The sequence below is a fragment of the Pipistrellus hanaki genome, assembly GCF_964339955.1.
Source record: "Pipistrellus hanaki genome assembly, chromosome: 2".
In the NCBI taxonomy this organism is placed as follows: domain Eukaryota; kingdom Metazoa; phylum Chordata; class Mammalia; order Chiroptera; family Vespertilionidae; genus Pipistrellus; species Pipistrellus hanaki.
This window is the reverse complement of record NC_140504.1, coordinates 178,497,691-178,515,010: the sequence shown is the minus strand read 5'-3', so window position 1 is coordinate 178,515,010 and position 17,320 is coordinate 178,497,691. Positions and strand designations below refer to the sequence as shown.

General features: G+C 41.0%; 1 protein-coding gene across 1 annotated transcript in view; it reads left to right on the top strand.

Annotated features, from left to right (window-relative positions):
• LOC311616523 (protein argonaute-4) overlaps nt 1-16,944 on the top strand; it is a 49,349-nt gene extending 32,405 nt beyond the window's left edge. Inside the window, exons 8-18 of the mRNA XM_084871949.1 lie at nt 701-848; nt 1,080-1,199; nt 1,316-1,444; nt 1,687-1,820; nt 2,968-3,152; nt 4,464-4,623; nt 5,677-5,992; nt 6,134-6,268; nt 12,870-12,971; nt 13,234-13,433; nt 15,596-16,944. Of these exons, the coding sequence (XP_084728075.1) occupies nt 701-848; nt 1,080-1,199; nt 1,316-1,444; nt 1,687-1,820; nt 2,968-3,152; nt 4,464-4,623; nt 5,677-5,992; nt 6,134-6,268; nt 12,870-12,971; nt 13,234-13,433; nt 15,596-15,704 (1,738 nt within the window). The 3' untranslated portion in view covers nt 15,705-16,944. The remainder of the gene's footprint in view (nt 1-700; nt 849-1,079; nt 1,200-1,315; nt 1,445-1,686; nt 1,821-2,967; nt 3,153-4,463; nt 4,624-5,676; nt 5,993-6,133; nt 6,269-12,869; nt 12,972-13,233; nt 13,434-15,595) is intronic.
• The last annotated feature ends 376 nt before the right edge of the window (nt 16,945-17,320 follow it).

Below are 17,320 nucleotides of genomic sequence, written 5' to 3'. Positions count from 1 at the left end.
TTTTATTGATTTCAGAGAGGAAGGGAGAATGATAGAAACATAAATGATGAGAGAGAACCATTGATCAGCTGCCTTCTGTACATCCCCCAATGAGGAAAGAGCCTGCAACCTGGCATGTGCCCTGACTGTGAATGGAACCATGACCTCCTGGTTCATAGGTTGATGCTCAACCACTGAGCCACACTGGCTGGGCCATTCTCCCTAGTTTATCAAATATCCTAGTTTAGTTTCAATTTCATGTATTGGTTCTTTTTGCCTCCAAATCTACATATATTTGTCCTGGTTTGGGGATCTGAAAATGTGGGCCCAATAACTATGCTACACTCCTTTTATAAAAACATTCTCCTAAGCAAACAAAATTCCTATCTACGAGAATCCACCACCAGATTGTGTCTGTAGGTGTTATCTGACCTCTGAGAAGTCTATGTAATTTCTGATTCTGCAGCTTCTTCTTGTTTTAAGTTCTTTTAAAACTTCAATTAAATTATTTTCTCATTTTAGCTTTAAGAAAACATGGAAAATTCCAGCATAATCACAGATGTGTTTAATACTAAAATGACTTTGGTGAAAATATTCAAATAAAGATTGACCTTTGTTTTTAAGTGACTGATCAAGGTAGAAAATGTTAGTAGATTTTTGTTTGTTTGCTTGTTTCAGAAAAAAGAACTTGAAATTTCTAAAAAGACGTTGTCTCTTGTAGTTTTCCTTTACAGCTAGAAAATGGTCAAGCCATGGAATGTACTGTAGCTCAATATTTTAAGCAAAAGTATAGCCTGCAGCTGAAATATCCTCATCTTCCCTGTCTCCAAGTGGGACAAGAACAAAAGCATACATACTTGCCACTTGAGGTAAATTTTCTTTTGCCAACCTGCCAATTTCTTGAATGAATTAAAAATAAATAAATAAATAAAAGTCATGTCTAAACGAGCAGTAGAATTTAGAATTAATTTCTGAGATATTTAGGGCTGACTAACAGAATTTTCATCTTGGGGGAAAACGAAAGATGTAACAGAGTTTGGCAAGGGCTTAAGATATAGAAGCCCATTACACAAACGAAATTTCTCTTTGCCTCTTGGCAGGTCTGTAATATAGTGGCTGGACAGCGATGTATAAAGAAACTTACAGACAATCAGACTTCCACGATGATCAAAGCCACAGCAAGATCTGCTCCTGACCGACAGGAAGAAATCAGTAGACTGGTCAGTAAGGCATGGTCTTTAAGATAAGCTAGTTTTAACATGGAAAAGTAGAAAAACTCCTGATGGGACACAGTTACTCTTTGGTTTTTATACATGCAGGCTTTCCTGTCCTTTAGGTGAAGAGTAACAGCATGGTGGGTGGACCTGATCCATACCTTAAAGAATTTGGTATTGTTGTCCACAATGAAATGACAGAGCTCACAGGCAGGGTACTTCCAGCACCAATGCTACAGTATGGAGGCCGGGTAAGCTTTTTATTTTATTCAGCAAGCTTCTTCCAATAACCAGTCAAAAAGAGAATAATTGAGGACTTTTTCTACAAGCCACAGTGAATTTACCCATAGTTTTGCTTATGATTGCTCTTTGTCTTTTGGCTAATACCAAATAGAGTTCTGTTTGTCCCCTCATCAATATTCAAATGGCCTTAGATTGTAATGTCTTTTCTCTTTTCTTTTGTTTCTTTTTTTGTTTTGTTTTGTTTTTAAAGAATAAAACAGTAGCCACACCCAACCAGGGTGTCTGGGACATGCGAGGAAAGCAGTTTTATGCTGGCATTGAAATTAAAGTTTGGGCAGTTGCTTGTTTTGCGCCTCAGAAACAATGTAGGGAAGATTTACTAAAGTGAGTATCTTCATATTTTCAGCTTAGTAATATCCCTTCCAGATAATGAAAACACCATCTTTCTGTGAATGTGCTGTGTGCACTGGCACTAAATCCCTGCCTCCTATAGTGGCACCATCTGGCTATAGGAAAAACACCTTATATTATAGTAAATGGCCAATTTGGGAATTGCATTAAGAATCTGACTCAGCTTCCTTACATTTAGAGCAGAAATTTGTGACTAACAAGGTTGAAGTAGTGCCGGTTGGCAAATTCTTGGGTTCTTAGTGAAGCTTCCTTTGGTATTAATTGTATCTTTTCAGCTAAGATAAAAATGAGTTCATTTTGAATCATTCTGATTTACTAGCAAGCATGTTTTACTGAAGGGTCACTGACTCAGATCTCTGGTTCATGTCATACACATTCAGGTATTGATATAAAGGAAGTTAGAGAGAAGAGTGGAAAAATCAAGGCAGGAAAAGGGAACTGGGATGAAAGAAAGGAATCCTACAGAATATTGGCAAATACTGCACAAAAGAAATTATTCTGAAAACTTTATACATAGATTGAAGTAATTTCTTAAATCTAAAGTTTAAAATTTCATGAGTTTTTCTTTTCTGAAGTGATGATTTCTTTTGATATTGTCTTGATTCAGTCTGTTACTAGTTTGAATGTAGTCCTAAATGCACTGATTGTGTAACAGCGTGTATCTGTGATCTGAATGGAATACAAGCTTACAAAAGCTTACTCAACTATTCTCTTAGCAGGCTTACCAAAATACACATTACCTGAAATTTTGGCTTTGCTTTTCTTCAGTCCAAAATTACTGACTGGAATGTTTAAAAAAATAAAAAAAATCTTTGGGCAGGAATGTTATTCTAGTCCCTGAAGCCTAACAGAGGCATAATTATTTACAAATTCAAAATGATAATCTGATAGTTTAATAATACAGATTCTTCTGCATTGCAAAATGATAATCTGATAGCTTAACAATACAACTGCCAGTCTATTTTTTTGCAACAAGCTAAAGATTTTTGTTGTTGTTTATTTGTTTATATCTCATTTTGGCTAAGAATTTGCAGAACTGAAAGAAGTATCATAGAGGGAAATAGATGTTAAAAATGTACTCTGAAATGAAAGCGCTGTGCCACTGGTTCTGTTTTAACAGGAGTTTCACTGACCAGCTCCGTAAAATCTCTAAGGATGCAGGAATGCCCATCCAGGGTCAGCCATGTTTCTGCAAGTATGCACAAGGTGCAGACAGCGTGGAGCCCATGTTTAAACATCTAAAAATGACATATGTGGGCCTACAGCTAATAGTGGTGATCTTGCCTGGGAAGACGCCAGTATATGGTATGGATTCCTTTAATGCTGAATGAAGGATGATTTCAATAGGAGATGTAACACTCAGGATAAGCTAGGTTATGCTTCAGGCACAAACAACCCCGGACTCGCAGGGTCTCCAAGCAGCAAAGGTTTGCTTTCTGCTGCTGCTGTGTGATCATTGAGGGTAGACTGCAGCTGTGGCTCCATACCATCATATCATTTTCACTCTGGAACCCAGGTTGGCAGAGCAGACACTGTGTGTAATGTTGCTGGCTCCATGGCAGAGAGAAAAGAGAGCTCTAGAGGGTTCTTAACATCTGTAACTTCTTGGCCACAACCAGCTGTGTTTGGCCCACCCAACCTGTGTGAGGCAAATGGGAATGGGGCCAGGAAATGCAGTGGGCTGGGGCCTGCAGTGAAATTCTATCCTAGCCCCAAAGCAGGAAGAACTGGAATGTTGGTTAAAAACAGGAATATCAGAGTGGGAAAGAGGAGGTGTTTAGTTTGTATTTGTTATAAGAAGAATGATATAGCCGAAACCGGTTTGGCTCGGTTTTTAGAGCATCAGCCTGCGGACTGGAAGGTCCCGGGTTTGATTCCGGTCAAGGGCATGTACCTGGGTTGCAGGCACATCCCCAGTGGAAGGTGTGCAAGAAGCAGCTGATTGATGATTCTCTCTCATCTGTGTTTCTGACTTTCTATCCCTCTCCTTTCCTCTCTGTAAAAATAAATAAAAATATATCAATATTTAAAAAAAAAAAAAGAAAAGAAGAAAAATGATATAAAGTCTTTTTGACTATTATCTAAGTAAAGGATTTAGGAACTATAGACCAGCTGTTTGAACTTTATAAAATGTCTTCAAATTAGTTTCTTTTGTTACCTTCAGGTTTTTTTTTTTTTCTAATGTTGCGGGGGAGGGGGAATAGGGGAGATATTGGGATAGAGGAGAAAAAAATTCAAAGGGCTGATATGTGTATAGTGAGAGGGAGGAGCTAGGGAGATTGATTCCTTTGTCAGCTTAGTCCTGTGGGAAAAGGAACCTCACAGGACTGAGTGAGTGGTGGCAGGCAGCATCATAGAATAAAGAAAGTAGGCTAGTTTAAAAGCCTTTGGGAGTGAAGAAAAGGGGTGGGGAATGGCCTACACAAACTGAAAAGAAATATTGCCCTGGGGGGTTAGCAAATGAAAACACCACACATGAAAAGTATCTAGCACAATGTACGGTATGTAGCAGGCACCCTCTAAATGTCAGGGTGTGGATTTTCCCCCTTTACTCTTAGTAATTGACAGAATACTTAAACATTTTTTAAAAATCAATTAATTAACTTATTTTTGTAGCGGAGGTGAAACGTGTTGGAGATACCCTCCTGGGTATGGCCACACAGTGTGTCCAGGTAAAGAATGTAGTGAAGACCTCACCTCAGACCCTTTCCAACCTTTGCCTGAAGATAAATGCAAAGCTGGGAGGAATTAACAACGTGCTTGTACCTCATCAAAGGTAAGATTCTGAACCCTACTTTTTCCCACTTTTTAAAATTAAGATCTAGCATTTAGTTTACAGCAAAGCATACAAATCTCAAATATGCATCTCGATTGCTTTTTCTTTTTATAATTATTTTTTAAACTTATGTATGTATTTATTTTAGAGAGAGAAGAAGGGGGAAAAGAGAAAGAGGAGACATTGATTTGTTGCTCTACTTATTTATGCACTCATTTGGTTAATTCTTTTCTTTTTCTTTTTGTTTTGTTAATCCTCACCTGAGAATATTTTTCCCATTGATTACTAAAGAGAAGGGGAAAGTGTGAGGGAGGGGAAGAGAGGAGAGAAAGAGAAGCATCGATGTGAGAAAGACACATTGATTGGTTGCCTTCTGCAGGGATTGAACCTGCAACCCAGGTATGTGCCTTTGCTGGAGAATACAACCTGTGAGCCTTCCATCCTCAGGCCAACACTCTACCACTGAGCCACATCAGCCAGGGCATGGGTCCTCTTTTAATTCTTTCCTTCCTACTGTGACAGAAGAACCATGTTGATTTCTGCAGTCAATTCAGATTCACTGTACTGGGTGGTACTGGTACTCAGTGGGCCTTAGAGTTCTCTTCCAATGGGCATAAGTCTTTATTCTCTCTTATTAGAATTCTAGAGGCCCAGTGCACAAAATTCGTGCACTCAGGGGACAGGTGTCCTGGCCTGCACCCTCTTAGGGAGCGGGCCTAAGCCATCAGCCAGACATCCTTAGTGCTGCATTGGAAGCAGGAGATGCTCCCGCCGCCACCACTGCACTCACCAGTTGTGAGCCCAGCTCAGTGCTTCTGGTTAAGCAGCGCTCCCCTTGTGGGAGCGCACTGATCACCAAGGGGCAGCTCCTGCATTGAGCATCTGCCCCCTGGAGGTCAGTGAGTATCATAGTGACCTGTGGTTCCACTGTTTGGTCGATTTGCATATTATCCTTTATTATATAGGATATCTGTGATTATATTGGTGAGCTTGCTAAACCCAAACATTTTCACCTGTATATCTGAGTGGCAATGTGTCTTTAAATCTGAGCAGGCCATCAGTGTTCCAGCAGCCTGTCATCTTCCTGGGAGCAGACGTCACCCACCCCCCTGCAGGGGATGGGAAGAAGCCTTCCATCGCTGCTGTCGTTGGCAGTATGGATGGCCACCCCAGCCGGTACTGTGCCACTGTTCGGGTGCAGACCTCCCGCCAAGAGGTTTCCCAGGAGCTCCTCTATAGTCAGGAGGTGATCCAGGACCTCACTACCATGGTTCGAGAGCTGCTGATCCAGTTCTACAAGTCCACACGCTTCAAACCTACACGGATCATCTATTACCGTGGAGGGGTATCCGAGGGACAAATGAAGCAGGTACTCTCATTATCCCATACTTGCCTTTGGGGCTTGTAGGTGTAGGACCGGGCCCCCTTTCATCTGCCACTCTGAGTAAATCAGACCTGAGAGATACTAGGTGAGTTCTCAATTCAGTGTCATTCCATTTGTAACTCCCAGGTAGCTTGGCCAGAACTAATAGCAATTCGAAAGGCATGTATTAGCTTGGAAGAAGATTACCGGCCAGGAATAACTTACATTGTGGTACAGAAAAGACATCACACACGACTCTTCTGTGCGGAGAAAGCAGAAAGGGTAAGAAAACATAGGATAAACTTTACTATCTGATACAAGTAAATGTGTTTTTTGAGTGGACATCCAGACCATTTTTTTTCTAAAAGGAGAAGTGCCTCATAATAACTTAATAAATGTACTAATTATAGCTCATCTTAGATGACCAATTCTGAATGTTACAGGTTTCAAGACTGAATATATTTCTTGTTTGTAGAGTTTTTAGAAGGGAGGTCAGAAACATGCAGGGTCCATTAGGGTGATAAAGGCAAACCTTCAAAGGGCAGGTTGATCCATCTGGACTTGATTTCCATTTGCTACCTATTGCTGCCAGTGCCTGAGGCATGGTTCCAGGGTACAAAGAAGAATTTCTCTTCTAAATGATTTTATATCATTGTAGGGGATTCTTAGGGTACAAACTTTGAATATTTATGATGTCACACTTACTAACAATGGGCAGGTTACTTAACTTCTCTAAGCCAGAATGCTCTCAACTGTAAAATTTATTAAGAACAATGCCTGGCCCAGCCGACATAACTCAGTGGTTGACCATGGATCTATGAACCTGGAGGTCACGGTTCGATTCCTGGTCAGGGCATATGCCCGGATTGTGAGTTTGATCCCCAGTGTGGGACATTCAGGAGGCAGCCGATCAATAATGAAGGTTTCTATCTCTCTCTCTCCCTCTCCCTCTCCCTCTCCCTTCCTCTCTAAAATCAATAAAAATGTATTTAAGGAGAAGAACAATACCTATATCACAGGGTTGTTGTAATGATTAAATTAATAAATGATGTTGATTTGTGGTACAGTTTCCAACACTTGACTAAAGGCATTTTGTGTAATGTATCTATTTATGATCTTATCTTTATGTGTAAGCCAGGTAAGCACATGATTTTGGAGACTTTGCTTCTGCAATATTTTTATGACACTACTTCATCTTTTCCAGGTCCTCCCTGATCCAACCCCAGGGAGACCTGTTCTCTCTGCTGCCTAATTATGTAATCTTGTGGGTCACTCGCACTATTTTCTAGTATGGCCGTAGTTTTTGCCTTTATTTTTTTAAATATATTTTATTGATTTTTTATAGAGAGGAAGGGAGAGAGAGAGTTAGAAACATCGATGAGAGAGTCATCGATCAGCTGCCTCTTGCATGCCCCCTACTGGGGATGTGCCTGCAACCAAAGTACATGCCATGACCGGAATCGAACCCGGAACCCTTGAGTCCACAGGCCAACACTCTATCCACTGAGCCAAATCAGTTTCGGCAGTTTTTGCCTTTAATCCTAGGCTGTTTGTGCTTTCTAAATCATTAGAGAACTAAGGTTTTCTCCTTGGGGCTCCATTGCCCAAACCCTGACTCGGTAGTACTTCTTAGATTCTGCTAATACAGATTCCCTGAACGCTTGCCCAAGTTCTGGGCACATCCTGCCAACTCCTTAACTGAATTATCACCTTTTCACCCTCTGTCAACTTGCTATCCATGTAGCTTTTGGACTTGGATTATCTTTCTGAAACCCCAAGCGATGTGACAGGTTTGCTCTTTACTATCCAGTGTCACTCATAACCTTTCGAGATTTACAATTCCAGTGCTAGGTCTACTTGGCATCCCTCACCTTATCAACATCTTCACTCCTCTGAACATGCCTCTCGCTAATCTCCGTCTCTGAACCAGTCCACTTGCCCATTTTCTTTGCTTCTACTCTTAGGCTGATGGAGATTGCCGAAGAAAAGAGTCAATTGTTTAATAATGATGTGTATTATGCAAATTCATAGTAGCACATCTCAGCCAGGCCTTTGAGGCTGCAATTTTTTCAATTATTTTATTCCCCATTGTATCTGTTCCAAAACTTTTGGGCTCTTCTCAGCTCTCCTACCCTTTATTGCCAAAAATTTATATTGCCCACGATAGAACAATCTCGTATTTCTCTCAGAAAATAAAAATCTAGAAGGCATTTTCTTGGCATTCCTTCCTCTACTTTCAAATTTAGTTAAATTTTCTATTATGGATTATAATCCTTCCTCATATCTTACCTCCTTCCTCACATTTAAGAGGTAATCTCTCCACCTAAGTTTTTTTATTCTGCTTATGCTTTTGTTCCTAATCCTCTGCTCTCTCCAGCCTCACTTTATTAATCACCCTTTATTTTTCAAAAGTTTAATCTTTCCCATTAGTTTACTTCCTTCTCCTCACCCTCTAAACTTTCTCAACTTTTCCTTAGTCACCCAAAGAAACTTCTCTCTGCTTCTCCCTCAGTCTACCTGCCACCTTATCTTTCCTTCGTTTCCAACTTTTCCAACAAAAAGATTTGCCTTTCTATCTGTACCTCCTCACGTCATACTTCAGTTCCCTGTAGCTTGGCTTCGACTTCAGTGACTCCACTGAGATTGCTCTCTTCATGAATTGCTCATTTTAAATGCAGTGATATCCTGTCAGGTTCCCACACTGACCTCTTTGCAGCATTGACAGTTATTGCCTTCTTTGGCCAGGTTCACTACCCATCTCTCAGTAGGCTTTCTTTGACTCTTCTACCTCCTCCGTCCATCAAATGCTGATGTTTCCTGGCATTTCACACTTCCCCTTCTCAATTTCAACTCTCTTTAGTCTCACTCACTTCTCTGGGTTCACTCATTTGCTTATCGTTTCCTGAAGCTGTGTTTCCAGCCCCAAACTTTTCTATGGAGCTCCCAACTGACACTTCCAGTTATCTATCAGGTAGATTTACTTAGATGCCCTATAGGCATAGTGTCAGTCAAGATAAGCTAGGCCTGCAAAAAACTCCAAAGTCATGGTGGCTTACAAAGATTTATTTCTTGCTCATGTTACACATTCACTGTGATTCTGGAGCAAGCAGCTGTGACCCCATTGTCCTCCCTTCAGAACCTAGGCTGACAGACAAACATCTGTCTGGAACATTGCCAGACATTGTAGTGGGTCAGGAGAGGGGGTGAGGGGAGCTGAGAGGGGGGCTCAAGGAGATACATGACAAGCCATGTGCTGGCTCTTAAAGAGTCTGCACAGAAGTAACACATTTCAGGCCACATTTTATTCTGCCAAAGCCAGTTACTTGGCCACTCCTGAGTTAATCGGGTGGGGAGGTATAATCCTTCCCTAGGGGCACTGGAAGATTTGGCACCAGTGATACAATCTGCCACAGGCATTTCTAGCAAAACACGTCTAAACCTTTTACTTACTGTTTTATCCTCATCCAAAACTTGTGCTTCCCCCAATTTTTTTCTCTTGTGTTACTTGGCATAACTGTATATTAAGTCAGCCAAGCTAGAAATTTCAGAATTGTCTTTAAGCTCTTCTCCTCCTTTCCTGTCCCCCTATATCCAGTTAGTCAAATAGTCCTCTGCTCTGCCCTGAAATCTCTCCTCCCAGTTCTTTCTCTTGTGTGTTCCTTCTACTCTAGGCAGACTTCTTCTGTATTGCAGGAGACTCCTAGTGGTTTCTGTCTCCATTTCTCCACAAATGTATCCTCTAGCTGCTCTCAAGGCTAGGTTTTAAGATACAAATCTTATCCACTGCTCAAAACTCTTCCGATCCACTGCCTACCGAATGTTCTCCTGTGCTGTTCAGTTAGCCAAAACATAACATTTTAGTCTCATCGTTCATCATACCCTTATATACCTTCCATTTCCCATATACATTATACATTTTTATCCCTGACATGACCACATCCATCCAACAGCCCCCCCCCTTTTTTTTTCTATTAAAAAACTAATGATCCAGTGCACGGATTCATGCACATTGAAAGGAAGTTAATTAGATGGTGGCCGGCAGGGCAGGACTGGGTGAGATGGGCCAGTCACACCCTGGAGCCAACCTCCTGCAGTCCCTCTCCTGTATCTGTGGAGTGAGCAGGGATTGGGCCAAAACTGCTCTCCAACACCCCCCAAGGGGTCCCAGAGTGCGAGAGAGCATTCTGCAAAGTTGCTGTCCTATAGGGTGTGGAATGCAAGGGTGTAGTAAACCAGATTTGGGGCCAACAGTGGCCCAGCAACAACATAACCCACAGACGAAGGTAGAATCGCATGGCCCTGCAAGGAATTTGGCTCCCTCCCCTCTGGTTTTGGGGTGAGTCACCTAAGAACTGCTACTGCCAAGTCAGTACAGCTTGGCAGCTCTTGTGTTGAGCGTCTGCCCCCTGGTGGTGAGTGCACATCATAGCAACCATTTGGATGGTCGGACACTTAGCATATATATATATTAAGGTATGATATAGAAACAGTAAATTTTCCCTTTTTAATATACTGTTTTGCAAGTTTTAACAAATGCATGTAGTTGTATAACCATCACCTCAGTAAAGATATCGAACAGTCACACACACAAAAGTCTCTCACGTCCTTTCATAGTCAACCCTTTCCTTTGCCTACAGTCCCTGGCAACCACTGTTATGTCCCTATAGTTGTTTTTCTACCCACCCCCTCCCCCAATGTCATATAAATGGATTCCCATAGCTTTTGAGTTGGGCTTCTTTTACTTAGCCTAATGCACTTGAGATTCACCCAAGTTTTCGTGTGTATCAATAGTTTGTTTCTTTCTATTGCTGAGTAGTATTTCATGATATGGATGAGCCACAGTTTGTTTATCCATTTCTGTATTGAAGGGATATTTGGAGAATTTCCTGTTTTCATCCCAAGGCCCCCTTTCAGCTGCTGCTTATCCTGTAGCATGACTCTCCTATTTCCTCCCACCAGTTTTTCCCAGGGCCTTCCATAGTGCCCTTTTCACATTGCTTTGCAGTGCATTGTATATCGTTTCCATGAAGGGCAGGAAGCCATGTTCATTAGTTCTCTCTGTGCCTCTGTCTTTCCTCCCAAACATTTTTTTTTATAAATATATTTTATTGATTTTGTACAGAGAGGAAGGGAGAGAGATAGAGAGTTAGAAACATCGATGAGAGAGAGTCATCAATCAGCTGCTTCTTGCACACCCCCTACTGGGGATATGCCCGCAACCAAAGGTACATGCCCTTGACCGGAATCAAACCTGGGACCCTTCAGTCCCCAAGCCGATGCTCTATCCATTGAGCCAAACCGGTTTCGGCTCCTCCCAAATATTTGCTGCAGAGCCTTGCACATGGGTGCTCAAGCAGTAATTGTTGAATTGAACATGCCTGGATCCCCCTTTCCCCAGGGCATCACCTCCTTAGGCTCTCATCTCTGGAGTCCAAGAGATTTTTAAAGAAATAGATTCTATGGTCCAATAAGTTTGGGAAATGCCATATACTGCATCTCCCTCTTTAAGATTTTACCTTCTTAAGTAAAGGTTATGAGAAGTCCTGCAGTGGAAAAACCATTTAAATTTTGATTAATTCAGTATTTTACAAATTTGTTTGACCACAACACACCCAAATGCATTCTGCAGAACTAATGTTCCTAAAGATTGTACTTTGGTAAGCAGTGCTAGAACTATTTTAACTAAGTTACATTTCCTCTTGTTCAGTTAGGACCTGAGTACACATCTGAATTTGATGGAATGAGACTTTTCTATACTCACAGATGTACTTGTATGCATTGGTGTATGATCCTCAGCTGAAAATAACCACAGGTAGAATGGAGCCAGATAAACTCCCATTAAATTTGTGCATAGGTGACAAATCAAGTTTCTCACATGGAACACTGCTATATAGCAGAAGAGGACGAAAATTGTCCAAATAGCAAGATTTAATTTCTTTCCTTGTAAATCCATTTCTAAAGTTCTCCCTCTTTTCTAGAAGTTTGATCCTAGAGTTTTGACCATAGAAGAACTTTGGAATTTTTAAAGTATAAGATATTATTACTGGATTTTATAGCTGATTAGATTGAGGCCCAGCAATATGCTTTGTTCAAGGTATGGAGTTGCAACACTAGGCCTAGATCTGAAACTCTGGTTTCCTGATCCCATTTCAGTGGACTTCCTAATAAGGCATCTGCCAGTGTCTTCTTTTATTGATCCCCTAAAAGTGTTAGTTTTATTAAACAAGTTCAAAGATTTCTTCATCTTACCATAGTCAGTTTGACTCAGTGGATAGAACATAGGCCTGTGGACTGAAGGTACTGGGTTCGATTCTGGTCAAGGGCATGTATCTCTGTGGCAGGCTTAATCCCCCACCCTGGTTAGGGCGTGAATGGGAGGCAACCAATTGATGTCTCTCTCTCACATTGATGTTTCTCTCTGTCTCTCCCTCTCCCTTTCACTCTCTCTAAAAATCAATGGAAAAATATTCTTGGGTGAGGATTAACAACAACAACAAATTGCTTCATCTTAACTTTTACTACAAGTTGTGGATTTTTTAAAATTCCAAATAAGGAATAAAAGTGATTTTTCTCAGGAATCTTACCCATCTTTTTTTCTTTTCATCCATGAACACACCAATGTGTTATCTGTTAATAGAGGACAATCATTTAGCCCAAAGCCACTACTAAAATAATTACTTGTCTGGATCCTCTTAGAGAAACCATGGAGTATATTTGAGAAAATACTTATGGATGAAATGGTTGGGCTAAGAGAAAGTTCAACATCTTGAATTAAACCTGTTTGCAAGAGCAACTTACAACTTGTTGCCAATTAACATAAAAGAAAAAAATGACCTGAGCTCAGGTTGGCCTATTGGTGACTAATTACACTTTTTTTTTATAGGTGGGTAAAAGTGGCAATGTACCAGCAGGCACTACCGTGGATAGCACCATCACACATCCATCCGAGTTTGACTTTTACCTCTGTAGTCATGCAGGAATTCAGGTAATTTGGAAACTGGTCCAGATCTTTCACTTGATAGGGAGATGTTTGCAAACGCAGCAACTAGCCTGAGTAGACTTGTTACTATACAATGTGTATAACTTTGTTAATGCTTGTATCCTAGAACTGTTATCTTTTGGTCTAGGTATCTGCTTATAGGTATGCTAGGCAGGAAAACTTCTGAGTTTAAGGACTAGATTTCAGTTCTTCTCCCAAGTAGTCAACCAATATCAGCAATGTATTCATCAGAAAACTCTCTCTCCAGGGAACCAGTCGTCCTTCACATTACCAGGTCTTGTGGGATGACAACTGCTTCACTGCAGACGAGCTCCAGCTACTGACTTACCAGCTATGCCACACCTATGTGCGGTGCACACGCTCAGTCTCTATTCCAGCCCCTGCGTACTATGCCCGGCTCGTAGCATTCCGAGCAAGGTATCATCTGGTGGATAAAGATCATGACAGGCAAGTTTATCAGGCATAAGAAAATCTCTTTCTGTCTGTGTTAGCAGCATGTTTTAAAAAAAAATGAGCGGTGCCCTAGCTGGTTTGGTTCAATGGATAGAGCGTCAGCCCGTGGACTGAAGGGTCATGGGACCAATTCTGATCAACGGCAAGAACCTCGCTTGCACCTTCTGGAAGCAACCAATCAATGTATCTCTCTCACTTTGTCTCTCCCCTTCCCTTCCACTCTCTTTAAAAAAAAATCAATGGAAAAATGTCCTCAGGTGAGGATTAACAAAAAGAAAACTTTTCAAGTGAGCTATGCAGAAAAAATTTTAGAGGAATCAGTCTTCCTTTTAAGGTTTAAATAGCAAGCAGTGAATAAAATTGCATATGCCTTTGAGGGTTTATAATGTGATTTTGGTCCAAGAAGTTCTCAGGCTGTTTATACTTACTTGTATGGTGTGTCTAAAGTCTGCCCAAGGAAAAGAATCTAATTTGAAGTTCCCTGTGGTTTTCCTATAGAGCCAAATGCATTTCAGTTCTGCTCAGGTCCTGGGCAGCCTCAGATGGTGGCCAGCACAGTACCCTGGCTCCAATCAGAAGAGTCACAGGCCTGTGGATTCCACTTTATACAAGGGGAAGACTTAACAGTCCACTTTGCTTTCATAGTTCACTGGAAGAATGCATTGGAGTGAACCTGGGGTTTTACATGGGAGGGGAGGTGTATCATATCATTCTTGCCCCCAGATAGGGATCTCAAGAGAATCAGACATTTTGACCCATTACTGAGCTACTATTAAATAGCTAAACAAGCTCCCTGCAGTAATTTTCTTTTTCCAAATGACCATCTGTGAAGTGTAGCAGTTTCTGGGCTCTTCCCCAAGTCTGAATTCAGCTGCTAAATAGTACGCATTCCACTGCAAATCTATTTCTGTGAGGGTTGAAAATACACTATTATGGAAAATGCCAAGCTATGACTTTGTACCTTCCATTCTGTGATATACATTCATTCATTCAACACGTTCATGTGTGCCCAGCACTGTGCGAAGTGCTAAAAATGCTAAGATGAGGAAGGCATGCTTCCTGGGATTTTATGTTTCATTATGGGAGATAATACGGGTAAACACAGAACTGACAATTCACCCAAAAGCTGTATAGGCAAATGCGCAGTGGGGCATCAGAGGAAAAGCTGTTTGAGAAGATTTCATAGCTGATGGGTAGGATTTGGCTCAATAAAGAAGAGGAAAGGATTTTCCAGGCAGAGGGATCAATGGGTACAAAGGAGAGAAAGCAAGTGACATGTTTGGACAATAGCAAGTTTTCTTTGGCTGGAACATATGAAAGGGGACCAGCAGGCATGAAGCTGGAAAAGTACGTTAGAACAAGACTGTCTTTGTTAAATGTAAAAAGCTATTCCTGGGATAACTAGACAGGACTTAACAGTTCATTGGGTGTGAGTGGGTGAGAGAAGTCAGAGGAGGGGTGGTGGTTTACAGTTGACCAAGCCATTTATGGCACATGGTACTCTAAGAGGTTTGTTCAGACGTTCTTATTGTTATCCTAAAAGACCAAAGTACAAGGGGCTGCTACCTGTGCAAGGTCATATAGCTAGTGGGGGGGAAGGCAAGAAGAAACTGGTGTCATGATCACATTTGCTGAATTTCTACCATGTGCCAGGCAGTATAGATTCGGTGGTGAGGAAGATAGACAAAGTTGCTGCTTTCTTGGAGTTTATGTCCCAGAGGGAAAAGAAATAATTATCCAATTACTAACTTAATGTTAATTGTGTTTCTTTCAAATGAAAGAATGTAGAAGGTTCTGTGGAACTATGTTCTAGGTGGCTCTGAGCTGAACTTTGGAGTCAAGGTCAATGTCTTTTGGGAAAAGGACATTTGACTAAAGCCTAAAGGCAAGTAGGCATTGACCAGACATAATGGCCCATAGAAGTCCTTATGGAGACACCATTAAGGATTTGGGTTTTGCAGACATTATTTAATTGTTACAATAAATGAGTTGTGTTGCATTTTTCAGTTAAGCAAACTGGATGTGTAGAGAAACATTGCTTGGGCCTAAGATCTCAAATCTAATAGTGTGAACATGTGAAGTTTGAAACATGTGAGGTTTGACATGGTCCTTTGTTACACCTGTTTTTTTGTTTGTTTGCTTTATTCTCTTTACAGTGCAGAAGGCAGTCACGTGTCAGGACAGAGCAACGGCCGAGATCCTCAAGCCTTGGCTAAAGCTGTGCAAATCCACCACGATACCCAGCACACAATGTATTTTGCCTGAGAGTCTCAGAAGAACTCAACCAATTTGGCACCCTGTGCAGCCTCAAAATGTTTCACACGCCTACCAGCATACTAGAGAGAGCCAAGCTGACTTCAGTTTGTCTTCTACCAGCAGCTCAGAATAGTTGCACTGAATAAATACTTCGCAGCACTGTCTGATGCGTCAACAAAATTGAGCCATTTTTTAAAAAGTAATAGATATTCATAGATTGTCTTTTTCCGATGCACTGGACCGAATTTTTTACCTCAACATGCAAAGGCTGCTCAGCCTGAACTTTCTAAAGGACTTTACAAGAAGGGTTTCTACGGAATATTTTGTCAGATCACCGCATCCCTCTTGTCTTGTGAGAGAAGATTGTTCCTTTTTTCTGTATTCATCGAGTGGGCTGTATGTATCAGTGGGAGAGGAAATCCAGTCTACTTCAGTTTAGCATAACTACTTAATTGTGTGGGTCCATAGACTTTTTAATGGAGATTTCCGATTTCGCCACTGTAAATGCCTTTAACGAGCAGTGATTTTTTTCCCCAAGTTTTATTAGTTTTACTACTTTATCTTACTGATCTGTACAGACTTGTGCTGGTGCAAGTACAGGCTGCTGCCGGGCAATTGCACTATATTTGGCCCCAGTTTCAAATAGGCAGTTCTCTTATCTGGGTGACTCTTGTGAATGTGTAATACAGACAGATGTAGTACATGTCACAGTAACAGATAACACTGCCATAATAAAAAGTACCCATGTTTCTCCCCCGCCCCCTTTGGGAAAAAAATTAGGTTTTAGAATTTTTCAAACTTTGCAAAAGTGCCCATTTTATGCTGCTGTCTGGTGTGTCAGATCTAAATGACTTTTAAACTCTTCTCACAAAAAGTTAACTTTGGCAATAAACCTTTTTTTTAAGGTCCTTCACTTCCCCCACCCGCACTGACAATGAGTTTTTCTAGATGAAATTTTGGTATGATTTTTATCTGCTATTTCTTATAGATCATAATCTGGCAATTCCTGAAATCAGTCAGAAAATAGATATTTCCATGCCTTTTTAAGGAATTATTTTTTATCTCTTTTATATCATAGTTGGTGTCCTGTCACTTTGTTTTAAAATAAGCTAGAACCAGGATGCTTCCTTACTGGATAGGCTTTGCCAGTCTTTAAGGTACATTGAGTGATGCTGCAACTTGCAAAAATGTACTAACATTACATTTTTTCCCCTGGGAATCAAGGTTACTTGTGCTGATCTTTCGACCTGAAATGTTCTTGGTGAAGTTTCCCTCCTTTGAGTCAAGTAAAACTGCATACAAAGATTTTTCTTAATAGATTCTGGATTCCATTCACAGGGAGGCAGGATTCTTTTCTTGTTCAAAGGGAGTTGATCTAAAGCAAGTATCAGTTACAAAGTAGGGGGAAATGTATTTTGTATTTAGTGTAGATAATATTTTGTGAATGGACAACAGTTACATAGAGTCTTGGTAGTTCCAGCCAGTGTTGCCCAGCCCAGATTTCACTGACTTGTAATTCTCTATCCTGGAACCTCAGGAGTGAGAGCTGGAAAAGGGGATAAAAGGCCCAGAGCCACACTCCCCATGGATGAGGAAGGTGCTGGCGAAAAGCGGTAGATACAATG